Here is a 25,781-nt window from a genome sequence, read left to right as displayed (position 1 = left end):
GAAGTAAAAAGAAGCAAGAATTTCACTGGCTTTGAGTATAATGGAAACTCTCATCTCCAGCTAGGATAAAGATAGCCATTTCTAAAGTGGCAACGAACCTGCTAGCACCAATTTTTTAAGTCCGAATCTGAGCCTACAATGTGCCATTATAGGACACAGAAAGAATTGACTTAACAGTGTTTCTAAGCAATAAATGAAGAGCCTGTTACAATGTATTAGGTAATTTGGTAGGCATTTATACAATTATTAACTGTCTGCAAATGCTAGTATGTAGCTCAATGTTTTAATGATACCCATTTTGTTAGTTACTAATAACTACAAACTCCTTTTAAAATAGACATGTTAAGCTTTTCATACATGTAGTTCCTATTGCAAATAAGAAAAGCAGGAGCACCCACATAAATGACCAGTCACAGATTTTCTGCAGCGGCTTTGCCCCTTTCCTACATTTTCATAGGGAAATCTGTTGTCACTTTGCCGGGGACTGCATAGAAATAAGTAATCCTAGGGGACTTCACCACTTCCCTGGGAAGGTTTCTTATTCTACCCAAGAGGAAATCTGGGCATGATTAAATCCCACTTCCCACACATCCTCCTAGGGAACTTATTAAAATGGAAAACTCTGGCTATGGAAAGGAGCTGGCTGCAGACTCACACCTGAACGGATAGGAGAACTTGCGCTGCCCCAATCAGAAGCGGACAGTCCCTTGGGCAGAGCTCAGACGGAAACGGACCTGTGAAATAAGAAGTTCTGCTTTTCCGAGGAGATGTACAGACTGGAAATCAGGGAAGATGCGGTCAGAGCACTTTCAAAACCACTTAGCAGGGGTTTACTCCTCTCAACTGCCCCCAAAGAAATCTACCAGACAGCACCTCCATAGGCTTGTTCTCAATGTAAATCCTTTAAAATAATAAAAGAGCACTAGATGTGAAATCAAAAGGCCAGCCAATAACCGGGACGGGATATGTACAACACACAATGTACCAGAAAAACCGTTCACATCTTTTGGGAGAGATATGGAAGCACCTGCTCCTATCCCCCGCCTCATCCCCCCACCACAAAAAAAAACAAAACAAACAAACAAAAAACACCAGGCAAAGTCAAAATCATTCCTCAGCAAAGTCACGTAAGTTCAAATGAGATTCTTATTCACCAATAACTGACAGGTTATTTTCAGTTAAAATCCAGAGACTGCGAGGGAGATAATACAAATTGTTAGGGGAAATTTAAACCGATAAAGCTTTTCAGGGAAACAAGTTGGCAGTATGTCTTTCTGTTATGGTGCATTCGTTCATTGAAATATTATGCAGCCATGAAAACAATCCTGTAGAAGTTTTTATAGACATGGAAGTTGTTTATAGAAAACTGCAACAAAACATAAGTAGAAAAAATTACCTTTTTTGTCAAACACACAAAACACAACCTACTCATAACTTGTAGACTTTCCACGTTTAACAAGAACATCTAGGGTTACTATTAGGGCAAAGTGGATTGCTTCTACCCTTAATTTTCACAGATTTCACTAACTTTGGTAGAAAGCTATCTTATCTCAAGCTGATTCCATTCTTATGAAGTATGAATGCTCTAAGACAAATAAAACAGTACTCAATTTTTATATTTTGCATTATAAAATAAAGGCTCTACGAAGTGTTTTTGAAGCCTCCCCAAATATTTTACAGTTGCCATGTTAATTTAATTTTAAATATTATAAACATCATTTGTTGCAAGATGCTTAAGTAACCTAACAACTAACAACCATCTCTGGTTCCCCTCCCCCCAAAAAAATCAGAGATATGTAATTTATTTGTGTCCTGTAACTATATTGAGGTTATTTCCAGCCATTTACAAGCAAAGAAAACAAAAGTATCATACTCTGCACACTACATATCACCTGCTTCCACAAGTAAAACATCCAGACCAGCGAGTTGAACAGGAAGAAAAAAGAATCTCTTCTTGTCAGTGGCTCTGAGCCAGTTACTAATTTCACTGTGCCTCAGTTTCTCCATCCTTCAAACCGGGGCATAATAGTACATGGTCTGAATGTTTGTGTTCCCACCAAATTTATATGCTAAAATTCTAACCCCCAAAGGTGATGGTATTGGTAGGTGGGGTTTGGGGGGTGATGGGTTGTGAGGTGGAACCCTTGTGAATAGGATGAGTGCCCTTCTAAAAGAGACCCCCCCCGTGGAGCTCCCTCCCACCATGTGAGAACTGAGCCAGGAAGTGGCAGCGATGAACAGGAAGAGGCTGCTTAACCAAAACATAACCAATGACAGTGCCTTGATCTTGGGCTTCCCAGCCTCCAGAGCTACGAGCAGTAAATTTCAGTTTATAAACTGCCCCAGTGTATCTAATATTTTGCTATAGCAGCTCAAAAGTCTAAAACAGATCTCAAGGATTGTAAATCAATGAATCCATGTAGAAACTTCAGAACATTGCTTGGCACATAGCACCTCAATGAATGTTAGTTTTTGTCACTATTACAATTACTACTGCTGCTAAGAAGTAGTATACTTTTAAAATTATTATGACTATCATTATAAGTGAGGACGTAAGTAGTAACACTAATGTGGTTATAGCAAACTTAAAGCAACTAGAAAAAGGCAACTTCAAAGTAACATTGCTTAAAAATGAAGATTTAAAACAGCTTCTGGAACTGAGAACTCCCATTCCAGTGGCCTTCATTTAGGGACAATGGAACTTAGATAGTCTGAGGGTTACAGACTCCGGGTCCTGGGGGTCTCTATGGAAATATCTTCAGAGTGAGCAGCTCAATTAGCTATTAAAGACATTGGATATTTTAGAGCTGCGGGAAACTAAAGGTCAATCGTGGAACCACTTGTACTTGTTAAAGTTCAAGTTGCCAAACTCAAATACACGGCCGGGTTTCTTGCATAAATGAGACATCTCCATCTTGGAGCTTCCCAAGAAATAATGCTTTTACACTCGATGTTCAATCACTGCAAGTGGTAAGATGACTTTTTAGTTGTCTTATCTTTATGTTTTTTCTTTTTCCGAAGCGTGGGGAATTCTTAAGCTTCTAAAAATCAAATTGGCTGTTTAGAAACTACTCCAGGGAACTAACTGATAGTTGAATACACATTTAAAGGACACCTTGAAACCCTGGCGTTAGTGTGAAAGGGCAGGCCCGCTGAGCAGGGCTGCCAGCCGCCTCTGCCTCCTGCCCCCCCACCCCACCCCGGGCGCGGACTCTGATCTGTGTGGGCCAATCAGCAGGAGGGATGCTAGACCCTGGGCGACGGAGGTAGGACCATCAGTTTCTCAGATGGGCAAGGACCTCTATAGAAAGAGGGGCTGATGCTTTCCACAGGGACTTTATAAAACACAAAAACCTAAAGTATAAATAGGGTTCCTCTGGGGACTTATGACAAACTGAGACAAGAAGCTGGGGAGAGGACCCTTTTCAGTTTTTTAAGGACCACCAGGGATGCAGCCCCTACGGGCAACCAAACTGGACCTCTTAGGAAACCAGGCGGTATCCTGGGGCACAGAAACGACTTCCGTGATGGGACCCCCCTGGTGTGATGCCGCCCCAGACCTCATTTCGGTTGCTACCTAGGGAGGAGGATGGCGTAAAATCGAAGGGAAGCGGCCGTGTTTTGGAGTCAGACTGACTGGGCTCGAACCAGAGGAGAGTCCAAGATTTCCTTCTACCTCACGGGCCAGTGATTCTCAGGCTGCGTTTCTCTCTCTCGGTTCTGTGGTCAACCTCCAAACTCCAGAGCCGTGTTCCTCACCTATCTGGGGAGAAGGGCCGGGTATTCATCCATTCCTTCATTCACTCATTCATTCATTCCTCACTGGAGGATCATTTTCATTGCTTTTAGAGAAAGAGGAAGGGGGAGGGAAAGAGCAGGGCCTTGAAGTGAGAAACATCAGTTTGCTGCCTTCTCATTCACACCCCAACCAGGTCTTGAACCTACAACCTGGGTATGTGCCTTGACCAGAAAGCGGACACGTCACCCTTCAGTCTGCAGGAGGACACTCCAACCAATGGAGCCACACTGGCTGGAGCCCAACTATTCTTTTATTTAATTCACAATCCACTGCGGAATGCTACTATTATAAAACATAATAAAAGTGGATTATGGAACAATGAAATCAAAGAGCGTGGAGAATACAACGTTTGCTATAAAAGTTCCCAAACCTTACTCTCAATTATGTTTTTTATTGCACTGGGGACCATTAACAGGGGGTGTGGAAGGGCACCAGGCTGTGGATCAGCTTTGAGGAGCACTGCTCTAGAGAATGCCAGCATCTTCTCCATCTTCTCCTCCTGGGTAATGTCCCCAAGCTTCACACTGACAAATCCTCAATTTAAAGCTCTCCTTGGACCCTACCCCCAGATACACAGACATCCAGCTGCCTGCCTGACCGCCCTCTGGGACATCTCAGAGACATCTCAAATTAAGACATTCCAACCAAATTCAGGGTGCTATTCCTGCCCCAAAACCTGTTCTATCAATCTCCCTCTCTCCCTAAACAGAACCGCACCCCCACTCTCCCCAGGTGCCCTCTCCTTCTGGCTCTAACTCCACTCCATCAGCAATTCCTGTCAACTGCCTCTCCACCATGTTCTACGAATCTGTCTGCTTGTCTTCCCTCCACTGCCCCAACCCCCTCCAAGCCACCACACCTCTCCCCTATATCACAGAAAAGGCTCCCCGGCTGTCCCCCCCGCCCCCGCCTGGTATCTCTCCTGCCTACCTGTAACAGACAATCCACAAAGCAGCCAAAGTGAAGTTTTAAGATTGAGTGGGTCAAATTGCATCATGCCCCTGCTTAAAACCCTTCTACTAAGTGTTTTTTGAAGCCCACTGAATATTTTGTCATTGCTGTGCTTATTTAATTTTAAATATTATATAAGTCAGTTAATTGCCAAATGCTTAAGAACTCTAACAACCAACAACTGTCTTTTGTTCCAAACACACAGAAAATGTGGAGACACACAGTATCTTGTGTCTCATCGCTGCATTATTTGAGTTTATTTCTAACCACTTACAAGCAAAACAAAACAAAACACCATACTCTGCATACTACATATCACCTACTTCCACCCACAAAACACCCAGAGCAGCAAGTTGAATATGAAAAAACCCAAAATGAAACAAAACCTCTTCCTGGTTCAGTGACTTTGAGCCAGTGAAACCCCCACCCCTCCAATGGGTTTTTATTTCTGTCCAAATAAAATCCAACTCCGTGACTACGGCACACGAGACCAGACCTTAGCCTGAGCCCGGCCCCCCTCCAGCCTCCTCTCCGTTTTCATTGTGGCCACACAGACATTGCCGAAACACACCAAGCTCCTTTCCCCTAAGGACCTCCCCGTTTGCTGTCCCCTCTGCCTGTCACACTGGTTCTCGTGATCTTTAGGGGGCTGGCTCCTCTTTTCATTCTGATCTCAGCTCAAAGGTGCCTTCTCCAAATGGCTTCCCCAGCACCAGACAGGCCCACCCACGTTCCAGTCCACTCTCTTTTGCGTTGCCGTGGTTTCCTTTCATCATAGCCTCTATCAACTATTTGGAATTATCTTTTTTGTGCCTTTGTGCATCTCCATCACCCTTGCCCCCCCTCCCCGAATATCACAAACCTGAGAACAGAAGCCCCTAATGTGCTGTTCACTGCTACCACCCAGCTCTCTGAACAGCCTCTCAAAGACGGCCGGCGCCCCAAAAGTATCGGTCTCATCAGTAAATGAGTGATTCTGAGAAATGCCACTTACTAGACCTGTCAGTCTACAACCTCAGTGCCTCTGTTTCTTCATCTGTAAAACAGATATGCTAACTAATGCCTGCCCCGTCTAGCAGCTGCGAGGATCCATTCACTCAGAGACAGGGTAACGCACGTAAAGCACTTGCCTCCAGGCCTTGGGGCAGCAATCTGTGAGTGGGGTCTCCAAAGTATAGTTGATCCTTGAACAGCACCGGTTTGAACTGCATGGGTCCAGTTTGGGGCAGATTTTTTTTCAGCACATACATACGGTACGATATATGTATTTTCTCTTCCTCGTGGTGTTAGTAACATTTCCTTTTCTTTAGCTTGTCTCATTGTAAGAATACAGCATATAATACATGTGACATACACAGTATGTTGATCGACTATTTCTGTCATCAGTAAGACTTAACCTTGGGTCAGCATCTAAACCTTGGGTCAACAGCGGGCTATTAGAGCAAAGTTTGGGGGGACTCAAAACTTATACATGGATTTTCAACTGCACGGGGGGTCGAGGCCCCTAACTCTCACGTTGTTTCAAGGGTCAGCTGTAAATTGTGTGCAGTGACTAGGGATAAGGAGTTTATACTAGAACATACGAAATTACTCACGGCACTTAGGAGCGACTTCCTTGGTTCTGCCACAAAAGGTGGGGCAGAGACCTCCAGAGGGGAAAATGCTGAGTTCTCCTCATTTTTCACGGGAATGCTACCGAGCCGGCAAAACTGGGGGACTTACATAAATCTGCCCTCATGGGTGCCCACGGGCTGGTGGGCCCTGGGGGAGCGGGGACTGCACCTGCATTTGGACACCTGTCACTCTAACACGCCAACCCGGGTTTGCAGAGGTCTGGCTAGAACCTGGAAACCCCACTTAATTTTACTTTTAGAATGAACTTCCCTTGAGAACCTACCCTTTTTCTCAAACATAGAAAATGCTTCCAGTTTTAGAATCTTTTTCAGAGAAAATGGGTGATAAACAATCATGCTTTTTTTTGTGTAATGTTCAGCTTATACTAAAGGCAGAGGAAAAATAGAAGGCATTCTTTCTGATCATTCCCTCAGTTCATCTTTTCATAAAGTTCACGCAGAGGGCTTTAGCACCAGAGGGCATCTAAACCAGGGGCCATTAAATCAATAATCACACTCTCCAGCGTGATTATTAACTACCTGATCTTGCCCACCTTTAAGAGTATATCTGACCAAGGACCGGCTTATTTAGTTCAGTGACACCCTACTCCTAAACTGATCCATTTCACTTTTAGGCTTTGATGTATTTTCCTTATGCTCTTATAAATCTGTGTTTATCACTAATTTCAAGTTAAATGAGTAGGGAATGAGACCAGATTGCAAGTCCCTACCTAATGTGGCTCCTAACAGTACATCAAGGGTGTTAGAGCAGGGATGATGGGGGCACCTGAACAGGTCCCTGGAGAGCTGAAGCTGCTCCCATCTACCCCCTTGTGTGATGCATAGGGACTTACAGGTGCACAAGAGCAAACCAAGAACCAGGCGGGCACCTGGGCGCCCTGGTGGGTTTTTTTCATGCTTTAAAATAAAGAGAGAGAGAGAACGGCAAATTATCAGCATTCATAAAAATTGTTACTTCGAGGCTTATTATGTCAACCAACTGCACTTTGGCTTCCCAGTCCTGGCATTTCAACAAGACTGATTCAACTAGATCAAATACTCAAAGGGAGCCAGGCACGGGCCTCCCTGTTCTTCTACCGGCAGGCACATCGGCCAGAGGGAACACTGACTCCACTGCATCATAGAGGTCAGCAGTCGACGTGTTAAATCAGAAGACACTGAATGAAATTTGAGGATGGATATGATACAGCAGAACTGTTACAAAGTGGGCGGAGTCCAAGGAGAAAGAAGAAGAAAGCGCCCAAACTCTCCCCCCCTACCTGTTATTTCCTGAAAAGGAAACTGAAGTCTGGACGAAGGTACCCATTGATCATTGACTTCATGTTGTTATAAATTTTTAGAAAGCAGAGACTGTTTTTCTTTTCAAATATTTTATGTATTTAGTTTTAGGGAAAGGAAAAGGGAGGGGGAGAGGGAGAGAAACACCGATCAGTTGCCTCCCATGTGTGCTCTGAATGGGGACCAAACCTGCGACGCAGGCATGGGCCGGGACCTGGAATTGAACCGATTGAACTGTTCGTTTTGTGGGACAAGACTCGGTTGAGCCACACCAGTCAAGGTGAAAGCAGCATCTTTTAATCACAAACTTCGTGGCCCTGTCACAGGAAGGAGCTTTTTCCGTTAGATGGATTTGTGCCATGAGATCCAGCCGGGGAAGAAGCTCAGGGTTGCAATCAGACGTTAGTTAAGGGCAGGTGATCCAGTCTGGGGGTTGTTCTGACCGTCAGGTCTCTCTCATCTCCCTTACGGGGCCGGTCACACGCTCCGGCACGCCACTGAATTTCTGCCTAGGCCTGTGCCTGCCTTTTAAAAGCTGCTTTGCCCTCCTGCCCCCTCCTCCAAACCAAACCTCCTTTCTCCTCGATGCTGGTTGATTTAAGTCAAGTCGAAAGAAAAACACTCACTAAATGAAATCATTTATAAGACCTTTCCACGACCCTGCATTGTGAAAGAGGATGCCGGTTAACACAATCCAGTCTTTGATCAATAGAACTTCAGGCAACACAGAAGGGTTATTTTCAAAATTCTAAACCCTGCCACTAACTTACATGAGACAGCCCCCACCCCCAGGTTTCACGGCCATTATAGAATAACAATGACCAGCATTATCTTCTTTGAAAAGCTGATGTGACTATTTTAATCAGAATCCTATCTTTCACAGTATTTAACAAAATTCTTTTGAACATTTATTTTTAGAGAGAGGAGTAGGGAGGGAGAAAGAGAGGGAGAGAAACATTGATGTGTGAGAGAAACACGGATCAGTTGCCTCTCGCCCCAAACAGGGCCCGGGCCAGCAACCCAGGCATGTGCCCTGACCGGGGATTGAACCCACGACCTTTGGCTTTGCAGTATGATGTTCAACCAACTGAGCCACGCTGGTCAGGGCTTTCACAGTATTTTAACTTGATTCATATAGTGATAATAATTAAATAAATAGTAAAGTGAGGGAAAGAACTCCCAGTCACCCAGCACTTTCCAGACATGAGGTAGTGGGCACTGACCAGTGCACGTGATCTGCGCATGCCCTCCCCAGACTCAGCGACGTAGTTACCACTGTGGCCCTTTTACAGGGGAGGAGGGTCTGAGGGGAGGAAGGTTCGCACCCTCAAGTTCACACAATCGGTAAGGGGCAGAGGCACAATCTTAACTCAAGCACGCATGCTCTTGTTTTGTATGTTTTGTTGGCTCATAATTTCAACTCAAGAAGTACTCGTTAAGCTCCTGGTAGGTACACAGCACTGTGCTAGATTTTTTTTAAGGGCAAGACACACGGAGCAGTCCAGCAGACCGAGGTCTGACCCTCAGACCTGCCGTTTCCTAGCCGTGTGACCTTGGGCAAGTTGCTTAACTGCCCCGAATCTTATTCGCCTCTTCTTCAAAATAGTTTTTGTTAGGATAAAATATAATGTTTGTAAATGGTAAGTGCTAATGTTAATTGGGTGTTTGTTACTGTCAAGCACTGTGTGACCACATGTAATTCCTCAGCAACCCTATGAGGCACTTGCTACTTATGCGGAAACAGGCACAGAGAAGCGAGGGCACTTGTCCATGGCTACCCAGCAGTAAGTGGCGGTGCTGGGATTTGAACTCAGGAGGGCTAGGCCCACACGCTCACTACCAGGCTATATTGCCTCTCACTGCACGGTACACAGAGAAGAATCAACAAATGGTAGCTTTAAAAAATGGTTGCCTGCTGAGTACAAGGGATGCCATTTAAAAAGCACATAAGTCTCTATAATTCAGAGAAAATTGCTACTCAAGATAAGAGACCCCCCAAAACAAGCAGGTCCTCTCCTTCTCTCTCTCTCAAGAGTCATCATAGCTTACAATAAGTGGATTGTCAATGACACAGAAGCATAGAGAGCCCGGAAAGAGACCCAAGCATATATAGAAACAATATGTGAGAGAAACAGCCATACAGATTAGAGAGGAAAGGGATGGGAATAAATACAATAATAAGTAAATAAGTAAATAAATAAATAAAATAAAAGTCATCATAGCACATATGATGGACCTTAAAAAAATAGACACCACCTTGTCAGAAATTCATGAAGGAAAGGGCATTGCAAGTGGAAATAGTAGAAAACACCGCTGTGAGCAAAGGTTTCAGAGAGGTGAGAGGAACCACCCAGGTCCTCAGAAGCTTTGACGACCACATAAGAGGAATCCAAAGGCCAATCACAGGACAGAGGTGGCGTGGTAGGGGAGGGCCATTTGGAACCACGGCAGCCACGTGATCAAGCTGTAGAGAATTAATTAATTCAGAAGTCATTTCCACTGTGGGTGCGGCCCATCTCTCCTCTCTGCTCAATGTGTATGCGTAGCCAATGCATTCGCCTCTTCCTTCCAAAAGAATTAAAAACATCCTAGTATTAGAGGGAAGTGGGGGGTGGGGGAGGCAGAGGAGGGTAAAGAGGGGATAAATGGTGATGGAAGGAGACTTGACTTGTCGTGGTGAACACAAAATACCACACAGAGATGACATGTTATAGAGTTGTACACTTAAAATCTGTCTAATTATATTAACCAAGGTCACCCCAATCGATTCAATAAAAAAGAAAAAAATTTACCCTGGTACTTATCTGCAAAAGAAACCTTGAATGCAATGGTGGAGGAATCTGAAGGTATTGCAAGGGGCATGGGGGTGGGGGGGTGTCATGGAAGCTTGCTGATAAGGGAGCCACACAGTCAAGGCCCATCTGTCGAAAGTTAACAGGCAGGGATTCTTAGCATGGAGTAAAAAAGGACATGTGAGTGACATTGATGACAGTTGCCCATTTGTACAAATGACCCAGTTTACAATTCTGATTGCTTTCTTTACATTGTTGAAATTATGGAAGAGTATTACCTGGAATTACTTAAAAGGCTTTATTAGACATTGATCCCACTCTAGCAGACATAACATCACACTCGAACTGTTGAACTGCCGAAATGAGGAGGAAAAAATCATAAATCATGTGAAGTCCTGTGCTTGAATAATTTTCGATTTAATAGGAAGCATGAGCTGAGTTTGAAGACGTGGGCTGTCTATTTTTGCAGCTGTCATTTATGCGTATCTTCTTTCAGTTCTGAAAAACAGACAGACCTGAAAATAGATGCGACCAGCTTACGATACACCACGACCTATACCAACGTGATCCAGAAGGCGAAGTGCGATTCGATTCTGAAGTTGTGCTTCTACTGTCAGATGCACGGAGACAGACGCAAAGACAACAATGAAAACGTCCTCTGTGCACATGCCGCTACGGCCCCAGGCCTTTGGAGGTGGTGTGGGCTGTGCGGGCCTGTCTCACACTCTGTTCAGGGTGTATGTGTGGCCTATGAATTCATCTCTTCCCTCCGTTTCATCTGCTTTCAAAAAAAATCAAACCATCCTGGTGCCTATCACAGAGGAGCAGGCAAGGACGGCGGCCCCCCTGCACGTAATCTCTGATCCAGGGGGTCTGGCTGCTATCTCAAAAACAGACATACCAGAATTAAAAATTTAATTGAGGTAGCATTCCAAAATTCATGGGCACACTGAAAATGTAATGATTTATCCCCAGGCTTCTTGATTGCTAAGCCCAGCCACACCCTTTACGGGGTGGTTATCTAGTTTCATCGCTTTTCCTTTCTGCACTCACAGAAGGAAGGGGTTTGCCTTCCTCTGGTAGTTACTCTTCTGGGAGATACCAAGTGCTCTACGCCAAGTGTCGGGCGACGACCACCCACGAGCCGGCGGCTACATTCGCTTCTTTCTCGTCCCGACAATGTAAGTGATCTGTGGGACAGGATACACAGCTTGTTTGCTAGCTACAAATGGTAACGGGAGGCAGAACTAAACTCGATTCATATGGTTATTCACAAATTAAAACAATACACACACACAGACAGGGCAGCGCTAGGGTGAGGGGAGCGAGGGGGTGAGCGGAGTGAGGGGTGAGGGTGCAAGAGTGAAGGAGGCATCACTCTCCGGGGCGTGTTGTACTCCCCTCACCCTCGTCGTGGCCCTGCACACACCACAAAACCCAAGGATGACCTAACACTATATAAATAAATAAGCCAAAGCCACAGATCAGGGTTTCTCATGTTTTCTTTAAAGATATATCCAGTTCAGGTCAATATTTAACAAAAATGTGTTCGTCTGCTCAACACCCTCCGGTGGTTTCCATTTTACTCAGAGTAAAAGCCAAAGTCCTTCTGTGGGTTCAGAAGACAGCACAGGACTGATCCCCAGTTTCCCCAGACCCCCCAGGCTCTCCCCCATCCCTCCAGCCCCTCCCACCAGCCTCACTGCCCTGAAAGAGTCCAAGCACATTCCTGACTCGGGAGGGCAATGGCTGTTCCCTCTAAACAAGAATTTCTTACTCCAGATCCTCGTATGACTTGTGTTCCCTCCTCCTCCTTCTCTGTTTAAACGTCACCTTCACCACAAAGCCGACCCTGACTGTCCATCTCCCACTCTCCACCGCCCACCTCACTTCATCTCTCCAGACCGCTCCTCACCATCTGAGAGGCTATACATTTTATTTACCTATATTTCATAAATATTCTTTTTACATAAATAAAACAACTCAAAATGTAAGCTCTGTCTTAGACACTGCTGCAGTTATTGCTCTTAAAACAATCGGTGCTGAATAATTATTTGTGAAATGGATGTACCAGACACAAGACAGACGATTTGACTAAGCTATTGTTCCTACTACTCAGGTAGTGACGGTATCCATGAATAAAGCTCCCCAAAGTAAAGTCAAGCCTGTCAGATAATTTCCACTAGGTTCTTCGTCATCGGTCATAACCTTCTGAAATCATTGCCAGCATTACTTTAGAGAAGTAAATGTCGACATTATTCATAATAAGGGCACATACACGTATAATTTAGTTTAAGCAGAACACAAAACCCAGGGAAAGACTAGGAAATAAATTTGAAAAGAGACAGATTAGGAATGTAAAAATGTTATTGATAGTGTTTTGAACAAACCTAAGGGTAGACAGGGTACGCCCCTTCTGCCAAAGCTCTACGTCGTCAATAATCATAACCTCCAAAAGCATTCTACTGAATTTTTAAAGAATATTACATGTGACATTTTCCTATAAAACATCTTTCCTCTAACATTCTACTAATGAAATAAATTTCAACTGTCCCCTCTTTTATGTAACTGAGTCAATAAGATAGTAAAATAATTTTCAAAAAAAACTTGTGCTAACAGTCATTAAAGTCATATTTTTAGATGACATTTAGCATCCACCATCAATTTCTTGAAGAATATTTTATTCTGCAATAAAGAATACAAAAGTAGAAATCATTGTGTTTAATATAAAAACAGCCAATGCGTGTGTAAGAGCCTTTTCCCTGACTTATTGATCAATACTTACTTTTCTTAATTGAGAAAGATGGTGTATAATTTGACCATCAGATTCCATAGACTGAAGTACTTGATGGAGAACCTGACTTAACTACCCAATTCATCAAAAGGTAGAGAAAGACAAACATCCAGGCACAGATGTGTTCCTGCAAAGTCAAAAGGCTGTGTTAGGTGAACAAAGCTACTCTGAATGAACACTCGAGTAGGTAATCCTCATTTCTCATGTTTGCATTTCCTCTTTGCCAGATAAATGCTTGATATTTTTGTGTGTTACCAGAAACAACAGGAAGAGACATGGAGAAAACAAAGATACCATCATTTTCCTAGTCCTTTCTACTCCATACAAAAGTTGGTATTTAACTTTTTATAAGTTAGAGTTGATATTCTTAGATTAAGCCTCATCACTCAATGCTTCTCAATAAATTAATCCAACAAACCTAATCAACATCATTTGATCCTTTCCAAGAGCAAAGTGGGACCACTCTTAGGTTTAGCTTTGTGGTCCTCAACCAGAAAATGTTATGAACGTCATTAAAAATGGTACCCAGCAACCAACTCAAGATGGAGTTTCATTTTTGTTGGCTTGAGGACACCAAAGCCAACCCGGCACGGGTTTCTAGGGAATGGTACCAGGTCTCCTAGTAAACCAGGAGTCATATCTTACAGAAGCGAAAGTGGCTATGTAGGACCAGATGGGATGGGGCATGGAAGTCCCGGATGAGGATCCGGCGTGCGGTGCGCCCACGCTCACGCTGCTGTGGGGGCGGCCCTCCCGGCCAAGCTCCCGTCTCCCAGCGCATCCAGGTCTTCCTCCTGCGCAGCACCTGCTGTTTTGCTTATTGTAAAATGGGGTCATTTGTTCTCAACCTGAAAAAGAATTGATTTTTAGGTTTTGTTTTTTTTTTTAAACTGAGGGTAACAAGGGACCATGAATAAGAATAAATAATCCAGCCTTTGGGAAATACATCAGCCCCTGACTTTTGTTACTATCTTGTCCTAAAAAAAAATGGATTGATCTAGAGAAAATTAATTGCATAATAGGCAATGGGGGTTGGCTTTAGAGGAAGTGAGAGAAAATAAGTATTCTTTTTGTTCTTTGGGCTTATAGAAAGGGTCTGTCTCGTGGCATGAATGAAACAAACTTCTGTAATATTTTCTGGTGCTGCAGAAATAAGCAGGTCCTGGCTGGGCAGAGACTAAATGGAGCAAGGCAGGAGGGGGAGCACAGGAGAGGGTCAGGGCAAGCCAGCCACAGGGGTGTTTGATGTGGTCCCTGTTCCCTTACCACGTTCCCTTACCGTTTTCTCTGAGGCATCAGTAAAACCTCATTGCAAGTTACAGTCGAATACCTATGGCTACGTCCTAAAAATCTCAGCACAAAGATGTTCCATGCAGCACTGACTACAAAATCAACAAAGTATCTATCAACAAAGGACTATTCAATCAGGTCTGGGGTAACCATATGCTTGAACACTGCAGTCATTAAAAGAATAAGCTATTTCTGTAAGCTACTATGGGAAGAGCTCAAGATATATAATGTAAAAAAGGCAATGTTTTTTAAAAAATGTAGGTAGGTAGGTAGTAGTTTTATAGGTAATTAATGAATCAATTTTAGTGTCTTTGCATATCCATAACTTTTCTCTTGAAGTGAATCTCAAAAAACCAAGAATATTTGTTACTTCGAGGGATAGAGAACTTTCACTTTTCATTTATATTATTTAAATTGTTCAGCTTGGATGTAACTATATATGTATTTTCCTCTTTTATATCAAAAGAGTCTCCCTGATCTAGACCAGCATGACTCTGTCGGTTGGAGCATCATCTCATGGCCAAAAGGTTGTGGGATCGGTCCCCGATCCGGGCACGTGCAATCCCTGGTCTGGGGGTGTGCCGGAAGCAGCCTATCAATGCTTCTCTCTTGCATCGATGTTTCTCCCTTTTCCCTCTTTCTAAAAGCAATGAAAAAAATATGTCCATGGGTGAGGAAGAGGGAAAAAAACAAAAAGTGTTCCTGGACAGTGAGATTATAGCTCTTAGGCTTGAAAATACGCTTTTTAAGCTTTTCATTAGCTTTCTAAATTACACCTTCGTATCAGCTGTGCTATAGTAAAGACCCTCCGGCCAAAGCAGTTCAGACAGATTCCTGACCAGGACAGGACAGGGAGCTGGGTCTGGGGGGCTGGAGGTGATCAGAGGCCCCAGCAAAACAGTTTCATATTGTGTTTTAATATTCCATAGGGCTACTCTCCCTTAACTACTCTTCTTTTTCAGAATTTCATTTATGTTGTTTTACAAAACTAATAATAGTATCATTTCTCCATGTCTCTAAAAAAAGATTCTGTTGGTGTTTTAATTGGAATTTTATTTCTTATATAGAGATACTTAAAGAAAATGAACATTTTTATACTATTGTATCGTCTCATCCAAGAGCATAGTAGGTCTCTCCAATGGCTTAACTCTTTCATGTCTCTCAATGTAATTTAAAATTTTTCCTCAATTCATGCATATTATATTTAACTTCAAATGTCTTATTCCTAGTGTTTAATAAGCTTAATTATCATTTTTAAATTTTAAAAACATGCTGCATCCTGTGTTTGGAATACTTTCTACCACTTCTCCATCTGACAAGTTGCACTCACTGTCCGAGGCCTCGTTCCGATATCACTTGATCACTTGCTTTGGTCCCATATCCACCCATTTGGGATGGTCCAGGGTCCTTCCTCTGTGACCCTGCAACACCTGGTATGTGCCACCATCACACCAGGTCACCATGTGCTACAAATTCTGTCCACGGGTCTCTCACCTTCATTAGTCTGGGAGTTCTATAAGGAGAGGCACAAACATCCCCCTTCTCCCCAAGCCTGGCTCAGAGCAAGAACTCTGAGATTTCATCAAATGAAGGAATGAAGGAATGAATGAATGCTCTACTCACAGAATACGCTTCTTCATGTTTCAGTAGTGTTTTTGCAATGCTAACAATGATATTGCTGATAAACGGTAGAATTTGGACTGAGGCAATGACAGGTTGTTTTCCCCCTTAAACATAAGCCATGTTTAAAAATGCAGAAAATTATCTCCCATAATGGGAAATCGTAAATAATTAAGAAATGAAAAGCACATACATTATTTTCTGGCATGTGTTTCCGCCTCATGCAAAGAGGCAGCATTGTGATGGGTAGAACGTACTCCGGCATTAGCATGACCCGAATTTAAATCCTGATCCACCACTTATTAGCTTCAGAGATGTCAAACTCATTTTCACCGGGGGCCACATCAACCTCACGGTTCCCTTCCAAGGGCCGAATGTAACTTTAGGACCGTGTAGATGTAATTACTCCTTAACAGTTAAGCGAGAGCTCAGTGCTGCCCGATAGAAAACAAGGTGGAGGCCAGATTCGGCCCATGAGCCTTGCGTTTGTCACCTGAGAACTAGATGATCTCACGCACGTTTTTTTACTTTGCTATGTCTCATTTTCTCCATCTGTAAAATGGGCATTATAAATGCCTTCATAACAGAATGGCTAAGAGACATCTCAAACCTAAATGTCCAAAATGCTCAATTCCCGCATGCCCCTTCTCCTTCTACACTCTTCCTCATCCCAGAAAATGACACACTATTCTCTCATTTGCTAAACAAATGGAGTTATACACAATTTTCCTTTTTCTTTCACTCCACACTTCCAACCCATCAGCAAGTCCTATAAATACTTCCTTAGAAATATTTCCAGAATCCACTGACTTCTCACCTGCTGCTCTCCTACCCCGTGGTCTACGCCGCCATCTTCTCTCGCTTGGACCATTATAATAGCCTCCCACCTGGTCTTCCCTTGTTTGCCACCATCTACTTTCCACATCGTTGACCAAGCCATCCTTTTAAACTGCATCCGATCATGTTGCAACTCTGCTCAGAACTACCCTAGGGTTTCCTGTCTCACTCAGACTCACCCAGAGGGAAACTCGAGTGCCCTTAGTGATCTACAAGGACCAATTCGACCACCCCCTCCCACGATCTCTCTGACTTCAGCTCCATCCCTCTCCTCTGTACTCTCTGGTCCAGCCACACTAGCAGGAGAGACCTCAAGGTCTTTGATTGCTTATCTCACAGCCTAGAAAACCCTTCCACCAGAACACCTATGAACTCCTCACTTCTTTGGGTTTCTGCTCCAATGTCACTTTATCAAAGAGGCCACCCATAATCACCCCACATAAAAGAAAACCATCCCTACCCTCTCATCTCCCCAACATTCTCTCCTCTATTTGCTTTCCTTTATTCTCTTCACAAGACGTCATCCCCGCCTGCCACATCTGGTAAGTGGCTGCCTCACCTTGGTATCTAGAACAACTTAGGTGCTTAGTAGGTGTTCAACTAACCCTTATTGAATGACAGGGTAGATGAGTACATTATTTATAACTACAATTCTACAATTTATACTAAGAGTCTAACCAGAATAGAGAGTCCCCTAAAATAAATAGGGACTAAGGAATTGTCAATAAAACTGAACCATCACTGAACCTCATGCTCACGACTCACCCAAAAGCTTAAGTGCATCAAAGTAAAGATTCCCTTGTTTAACATAGAACAACAACACACATTTCCCTAGAATCCGTTTGAGATTTCCAGTCCAACCTCTTTTCTACATTTCTTTTGTAACATTTAAAAATTATGGCTCCACCTCCTCCTTCCCCCAGACTCTGGGACTCCTCTCCTTCTGTTCATTCCCATTTGGAGCTGAAAGCCAGAAATAGCTGTTTACTTCATTGTCCTCATTTCCTTTCATTGTTGCCCTTCAGTTCTCCAGTGGTTACCCTCTTGTGGACATGTTTTTTAAAAAGAATTCTCAATAAGTTGAGGAAAAAAGCACAACTAAAGACCTTGGACACAGTTTTAAGCAAATCATATTACAGGATATTTTCTTCAAGGCAAACTATTTGTTAATTGACTCTAATACCATCCAATGGATGGTTCCATATATACCTTCCAACACTATTCTCATATGTACCGATGTAAAGAGCCGGAGAAAGAACACACTGTACAAAACAAAGCACTTTAATTTATAAAATGTGAATAACAATAATTGCGCATGGAGAGCTCTTCCTCTTATCAGCCTAAAAATTTATCTAATAAAGGACTCAAATCATACAATCTCTAAGCAATCAGCAAGTAATTTTTAGTGCCTGACCCACAATTTCTGCTTTCAATTTTATTCTAATGCAGGGCCCAATAACACAAAAGATTCTATAAATATATCTACTAAATAATGTCTTATCCACCCAATTATTATGAAACAAAATATGGACAACATCCATAGAGTTGTAAATGCATATTAGATAATTTTCTCAATAAAATAATAAAATGGGCTGGGGAAATAAATCTCAAACACTTTGGCAGACAGTCACCGAGTAGGGAGTGAGCCCAAGAGCAGGCAGAGGTCAATGAAACCACACATTTCAAAGCGGCTTTGATACAGCATTAACTAGGAGAGAGAGAGACCCTCACTGAAAATGACCACAGAGGGACTAAAAGCACTAAACTGTTTCTTCCCACGATAGTTTTCCTCTAGATAATTTATCCCAATAGAAGGAAACTATCATGTGAATTACCAAAAAAATTCCAAAAATGCATTTGGGTTTGACTTTGTACTAAATGTTATTGTTGGTCGCTGATGATAATTACACCTGAGAGCACCAACTTCCCATGAGAGGAAATAGCCTAGAAATGTGTGGGGTGAGAGGGCAGGAAATACCCAGCCCAGTACTTGAGTTAAATTTTGATGTGTTTAGATAACTGATACACGATGCAGCTAATACTATAGGCAGATAATCAGATAGTGACCAGAATTCTTCCTCCTGAGACAAAGGAACATACCGACACCAAGAGGCACGCTGGCTCCTCCCACTGGTTAGGAGCCCACAGCCCCAGTTACCTGGGGAGCCCCACTCCACGCCTGCTACCTCAGTCTCCCATCGGGTTTAGCATTTGTCCCCCTAGACAGAAGCATCCCATGTGGATAACAACTTGCATGGTACATCTAAATATATGTATTTAAATGTGAGTGGTAAGTGGTGATAAGCCCCTATTTGCCCCAGTCTCATTGGATCACAAATTCTACCACCTGTTAATATGTTTCTCCACGCAAAAATCATGACAATCCTCACCCCTGAGTGCTCAATAACTACTTGTTCAATAACTTTAGTACATTAACATCAGCAGCCTGGGAATGGATTTGGAATGAGTCTGGCTACTCTAGGAGAGAGAGAGGTTCAATACATAGTAGCTGACTGAGAAGCAGAGGTCGGCTACAAGGTCAAAAGAGCTGACCACTGTGCCTCCCTCCCGTCTTCCTGCTTGCCATGGAGAAATTTTCAGACAAATGCTCCGCGTTTCTAACTGCTCTTAGGGGAAGGGGGGAGAAGAAAGCAAGCGTTTTCTTCACTGTGAAATCCCTTTTACATCTCCACCAGCTTCTATTCCATTCACCATAAAGAATGCGAACAATTTACACTAGCAAACACTGAAGCAATCCTCAAATCTAATCTCTCTATTTTCTATTTTTAATAGTTTTATTTAATCTGCATCAACCCTTCTCTTGCCTTCATCCCACCCTCCTTAAAAACAGTTTCCCCTCCAGTGTATAGGTGAGTTGGTCTGGGCCCCAGCCTGCTCTCTGACAGAATGATGACATTTGTATCCTAGACCGTGAGATATTCCCAAGGGCAGCAAAGAGTAACCCTAACTCTAGGGCATGCACCGCCATTGAGACTGCAGGAAACACCGGGTTTACTCTATGCATGGGGTAGAGTCATGGATGCTTTTTTAGCCTTGCCATACTGTCACCATGATGAGTGGACAAGATAGGCTGCAGGACAAGGAAACTAAACTTCCAAACGCTTCTCAAGAAGTACTTAAGGAAAGGGAACAAAACAGCTTCCTTATGGCGCAAGCTTGCTACATATGGCTAGCGCTGCGCATTTGGAGAGAGAACAATGCCACTATACCGGTCTAGTGAAGGCAACATGCTGTCAATTCCTAGAGATGCTATGAAATTTAATGAGTGTAGACAGACAGCTGTGTTTTCCATGATGTGTATTCGATTATGAATTCTAGAGGAGCTGAATAGATTTCCACGGGGAGGGTGGCTGGCTGGCTGGTTGTCATTCTTAGAGGCTGTTGCTTTGACTAGGGTAAAATGCCGATCACTCTCATGCATTTTCCTTTTCTACCCAGGAGTATTGGAAACCAGTGACTAAGTGGACATCGGCGGCCCCAGGTGAAGTACAGTTCAAGTCTTAATAAGTAGTGTCCTGTGACTGGAGCAACACAACGTCAAACTGTATCGAGTGACTCGTCTGACTTATGTGGAGGAACACTCATATGAACTAAGTTCAAGAAGAACTTGAAACCACAGGCTCATGAAAAAGAAATGTTTCTCCCATGAAAGGCGAGGACGACAAATTCACCATCTCAGATGATACGTTTTATAACATTTCATCTTTCATCTCAAAGGGCTCCATGTTCCAGTGTGGTTTTGTTCCTCTCCAGCACTGCAGGACTAGTAATGTGCAGGGGGAAGTAGGATGAGTGACAAGTGCACACTTCGTCCTGGAGAAATGGCCTTGCTCCCTCCCCGGCTGTGACCAACACGTCACTGGGCTCTTGTGCGTTCGGCCTCCCTGTGTGCCAGTGCTTTTGGCACTGGGATGCTCTGGTGACAGGTATGTCCTAAAAATAAGACTCAGACAGCCTAATCTGCCATATTAAAAGGGACCCAAGAGAGGGCTTTGGGCAAGATTTCTCCTTAAATGAGCATTGTGGTCAGGATAAAATGCAACTCACTGTAATATAATTTGCAATAAAATACCATCTCTAATACCGTGGGCAGTTGAACAACCAGGGGTGAGTTATTCTGAATGTACTGAGAACAGTCCTCTTGCTTCCCCTCTCTACCTCTGTACCCTCTAAAATTTAGGAAACGCCTTTGATGTAAAGGGTTACTGGTCTCATCCATCATTCCCTCATCTGCCTCAGTCTCTTTTTCTTCCTCACTGCCAGTCTTGTCCCCTCCCCATCCCCATCACAGACTCCTTCCTCCCCACACACCCTGCACTTTCACCCCTTCTGAAAGGCACGCACATCTTTCAGGACCCTGCCTGCCAAACCCCTACCCATCCTGCGAGATCCAGCTCAGATTCCATCTCCTCTGTGAAGTGAAGCCATTCCTGTTATTTGGTCACAGTGAATTGACCCTCCCACACCAGTTTGGTCATCCCTATGTGATCACAGTTACCAGCTGTGTATATAACTTTGTACACACATGGGCACACACCTCGGTGTGAGTCCCTTTGGCCGTGGGACTAACCATTTTGCATTTTGTATACCTAGTCCCTAATGGAATAAGGCATGCTGTTGCATTGAGTGGTGTGAACTTCCAAATAAGACCAGAAGTATGCATATATTCATACAAGTTACTCAAACAAAATTTTGATTAATCCTTGAAGCACAGACACACACATACACACATACACACACACAAATGACTTGTTCCTACAGCTTTAGATATAAGAACTGGTCTGAGAATTGATTTTACTGCAAATTCAAGGCACTTGTATCAGATACATTAGAAGCATTGCCTATGGGAAAAGGGAATGGGATTGGGGGTGGGGCTAAAATATAGCAATAAATACATTGAACAAGAGGGCTCTAATGACCTGAGGAGGACAGTGGGGTACAATCTGAGAAGTATGACTGACTCAAGCTTCTATATATGAGGTCTTGAATTTTTTTTTTAAATGTAAGTAGTTCACACATACAACGTGGGAACAATTCAACCTTCTGAAAGTTTCTTCTTAACCACGATTCTCCCACATATAAAATACTGATAGTCAAAAACTATTTCCTCCATGAAAAAATACATTCATTGAGCTGGAACCCATTTATTTTAAGTGTGAAAAAAGCGCTTCCAGGAAGCATAGTGGGTTGCTGTTTTGATTCTTTTAAACACCAAATTATGACTAAATAATTAACAATGACTAAATTTGGCCACCAAATATCTCTCTTCAGTTTGATAAAGTGCTCGAGCGTTCTCTAACTCCCAGAGAGGAGAACCTGTAGCTGATACAGGCCAGAAAAAATGCCCCCCCAAATGACAGCAGATAAGAACCTTAGGTGCGTTAATCTGCACAACATCACCACGAAAGAAACTGATAGAGGCAGAGTGATGTCACTAGTGGTACAGCAGGCAGAGTTACTGGGCGTGAGAGAGAGAAGAAACAGAACAATGTCCTCACTTTATCATTAGCACATCCATCTCTGTTGAGCTGTTCTGTAAACATGGAAGCCAAAGAAGCCGGCAACGATGAGTGTGGCTCTGGTTCCCATAGTTTCTCCGCACCCCAGCCATTTGAGAGAGCCACTCTCAGCAGAGGGCTTTGCTGCTGCTCCATCCAGCCGATGGTGGCCCTCACCCCCTCTGCCTTCCGTGGATACAGCCTGGGACTCAGCTTGGTCTGCAACCGAAACTCCTCGTGCCAAAGTTAGGACATCTGAGGCCGATGGTGCCCCACCACGGCCCTCATTCCTGCAGTCTCCGTCACAGAAAGGACACGCAGCCCACCTCCCAGCTCATTTCCTCTCCCCCTCCTCATTCCCAGATAAATGGCCACGAAGACATTTCTAACTGTGCTGGAAATTCCAAATTACTTACGAAGGCCATTTCCTTTAAATCTCAAGTACAAGGCATCCTCTCTCTCTTCTTAGTAAGTCAGTGATGGTGATATTTACTGTCCTGTTCAAGGACTAATAATAGAGGGGCAGTAAGACAAAGTGGATGTGGTTGAAGTCAGACAGATGTGGGAGGATATCGGGACCTGCCACTTCACTCAGGAAAGTTACACAGTCCCTTAAACCTCAGTCCCTTCACCTGCAGAATGGGGAGGTAAGAGCAGTATCTATCTGACTCTGGTATTACGAAGATGAAACGATACATGTCAAGCGTCTGACATATACAAAGCATCAATAACTGATGTTCACGGTCATGCCCCCCCCCCAAAGATCAGTTAGACTTTAAACAGTTCAATGCTCATTATCAACATGGAGTTTAAAGGGGAACCCAACAGCTGAGTAAAATGTCTATGTGTGACTCCAAATCGTCCTGCTGAAAACCAGGTTCAAGAAGAAATAGTTGAGAACTCAGTTTCGATTCAGAGTTCTCGCCCTCTGAATCACCGGGCGCATCTTCACTCATGTCCTCAGATAAAACACAGAGACCCTGTATTGGGTGGGGCCAGAGACACAGTAAAACTGGGGCAGGGGTTACCTAGTGAACTTGATGCTTCCTAGGACATATCAAGATTCCCAGTAGTTACTTGGCTCCTGTGGTACGCAAGGTCCTGTCCTAAGGGTTTGGGCGGTGTAAAGCCGGTTCAGAAGTAAACTCTGACCACAGAGCTTTCCAGCCTAGGAGAGACGTTCTCCGCCCCACCACCGGCACCCCGCCTTGTTTCTTGTGGCACTTAGGATGGAGGTCAGGTCTGAAAGCCTCAGTCTCGTAACACAGTTTGGAGACTGTGCAGCTAGATCCTGTACACACACCCAGTTCCCTAGAATCATAGCTGTTCCAGGAGTTCTTTTTTCTTTCTCTAACACGCACAGATTATTAGGTGTCATTAGGCAGATGGTATCTCAGGACTCTACGTCCCATATCTGCGCATATAAATTCTGTCATTCCATCTAGCCGGTATGAAACCGACCGACTACATTGCCAGATCGATAAAGACCAGTTTCCTTAAAATGAAATGTAAACATTCTGGCTAGAAATGACTCTGTTTCCTGCTCCGGCCTGAACCCTGAAAAACAGCACTGAAGTATCCAGCACACTTAAGTATCCAGCACACGTTGTTAAATTCCTAAACTCCCCTTAACCGCCTCCCCTCCCCAAAAGCAGGGTTAACCCTTCATCGTTTAAAAAAACCAAACAAACTCTGCCTCTCCTCCCACAAGCTTCAGGGTATCAAAGGAGTGGCACTTACAGCTTTCAAATACAGTTTCTAAAAATAATCAATATTTTCTTTAAATGCTCGTGGCAAAGCAAGTCACTCCGTTGGAATCGCTGGCAAGCTGCACAGTGACTTGATCTCTGTAACATTTCGCGCATAGTAGCAGCCACTGAGCTATGACTAACCCGCTCTCCCCAGCATCACCACTGTCTCCAGATGGCAAGAAACAGATTCTCTTCACCCTTGCCTGGAGAGATATTCCGATTTTTTTCTTTCACCCAGTTTCACCTGCAATAATTGTTTCACTCCTGAAGGAAAACTGGGGAGTCAGGGGGAGAGGGCGCAGGGATGCCAAGAGGAGAGCAGGTAGGGAATTTACTTTTTTACCGGGGTATAAGCACTGCAGCTTTAAATCTTACTGCATCGAGCCCTGGATTCCTTCCATAACCGAGCTGCAAAATGGTAACAAGAAAGGAGGAGAAAAATACCTCTTCTCCCTCCAGGCCAGCCCTTCAGGCCGCTCCCCAGCAGGACAAGAGCAGCGAGCCCATCCCCCACGCCCTTCCAGCTCCGACTTGCAGCTGGTACAGGTGAGCCAAGCAAGGACCGACCTTGGCTCTCAGGCCTTGCCCACATCCAGGGGTCAAGGGCAAGGGCAAGGGCTTCCACGCACCTTGGCAGCCGCCCAGAGCCCAGGGATCAGGTGTCAAAGTTTCAGGCCGGGTTGGGGCTGGCGTGGCTCTCGCAGCCTCCTGCCCTCCCGCACCTGCCTGGCTCGCCCTGGTCTGTGCCCTGCCCCACTGGGCCCTGGGCACAGGGTCCGTGGAGGGGGCCCACCTGGTCCCTACTCACCCCTTGCGGACATGGTTCAGGCAGCAGGAGCCGTAGCGGGGAGCGCAGAGGAGAAACCGGGCAGGGCGTGAGGAGGAAAATATCCCCGAAACGCACACCCGCGCGCACACGCGCCCGCCCGTGGGAAGGCGGCTGCAGCTCCAGGGGATGCCTCTCGCTGGACACCTGGCCGCCTGGGGAAGCAGCGGCCGAGGGGATCCGCCACGGGGCGCGGCAACACTGACAGCAGCGGCCAGAGCAGGGCGGGGCCCGCCTCCCCGCCTCCCCCGCTAGCCTGGCCCGCCCACCGGGTCCTGGGGCCGCTGGGGACACGCTGTCCGCTCTGCTGTGACGCCAGGCGGGGCTTTTGTCCCTGGAGCGCAGTTTGGAGTGCAATAAGGGTGTTCTCCTCCTCCTCCCTGGACTTCTTAATTTGAATACTAACTAATAATAATAGTGTTGCTGTTATTAGTGGTGTTCCAGCCCCCTGCTTGGTCCTAGAGAAAGAAAGCAAGAAAGCTGTCCTGTTCCTCCCCGTGAATGATGCCCCTGAAAGGAAGGGAAGACCCTTGCTGCCTGGGGGACTTGGTCCACAGTGGGAAGAAGGCCTTGGGCGTTGGGCAGGCCTGTCAAGGCAAAATTAGAAACCAATGACCCCCTTCAAAGTCAGCGGGATGGGATGAGGCGGGATTTTCCTCTAGCCACACTTGAGATAGTCCTGGAGCTCAG

General features: G+C 44.5%; 1 protein-coding gene across 1 annotated transcript in view; it reads right to left on the bottom strand.

Moving 5' to 3' along the window:
* The window catches only part of ABLIM1 (actin binding LIM protein 1), a 265,125-nt gene extending 239,829 nt beyond the window's left edge, over positions 1-25,296 (bottom strand). Inside the window, exon 1 of the mRNA XM_037063857.1 lies at positions 25,074-25,296. Within this exon, the coding sequence (XP_036919752.1) occupies positions 25,074-25,086 (13 nt within the window). The 5' untranslated portion in view covers positions 25,087-25,296. The remainder of the gene's footprint in view (positions 1-25,073) is intronic.
* Positions 25,297-25,781: the final 485 nt, after the last annotated feature.

The sequence above is a fragment of the Sturnira hondurensis genome, unplaced genomic scaffold, assembly GCF_014824575.4.
Source record: "Sturnira hondurensis isolate 20B ecotype Veracruz unplaced genomic scaffold, ASM1482457v3 Scaffold0014854, whole genome shotgun sequence".
In the NCBI taxonomy this organism is placed as follows: domain Eukaryota; kingdom Metazoa; phylum Chordata; class Mammalia; order Chiroptera; family Phyllostomidae; genus Sturnira; species Sturnira hondurensis.
The sequence above is the reverse complement of the archived record's forward strand: the minus strand, read 5'-3'. Positions and strand labels throughout refer to the sequence as shown.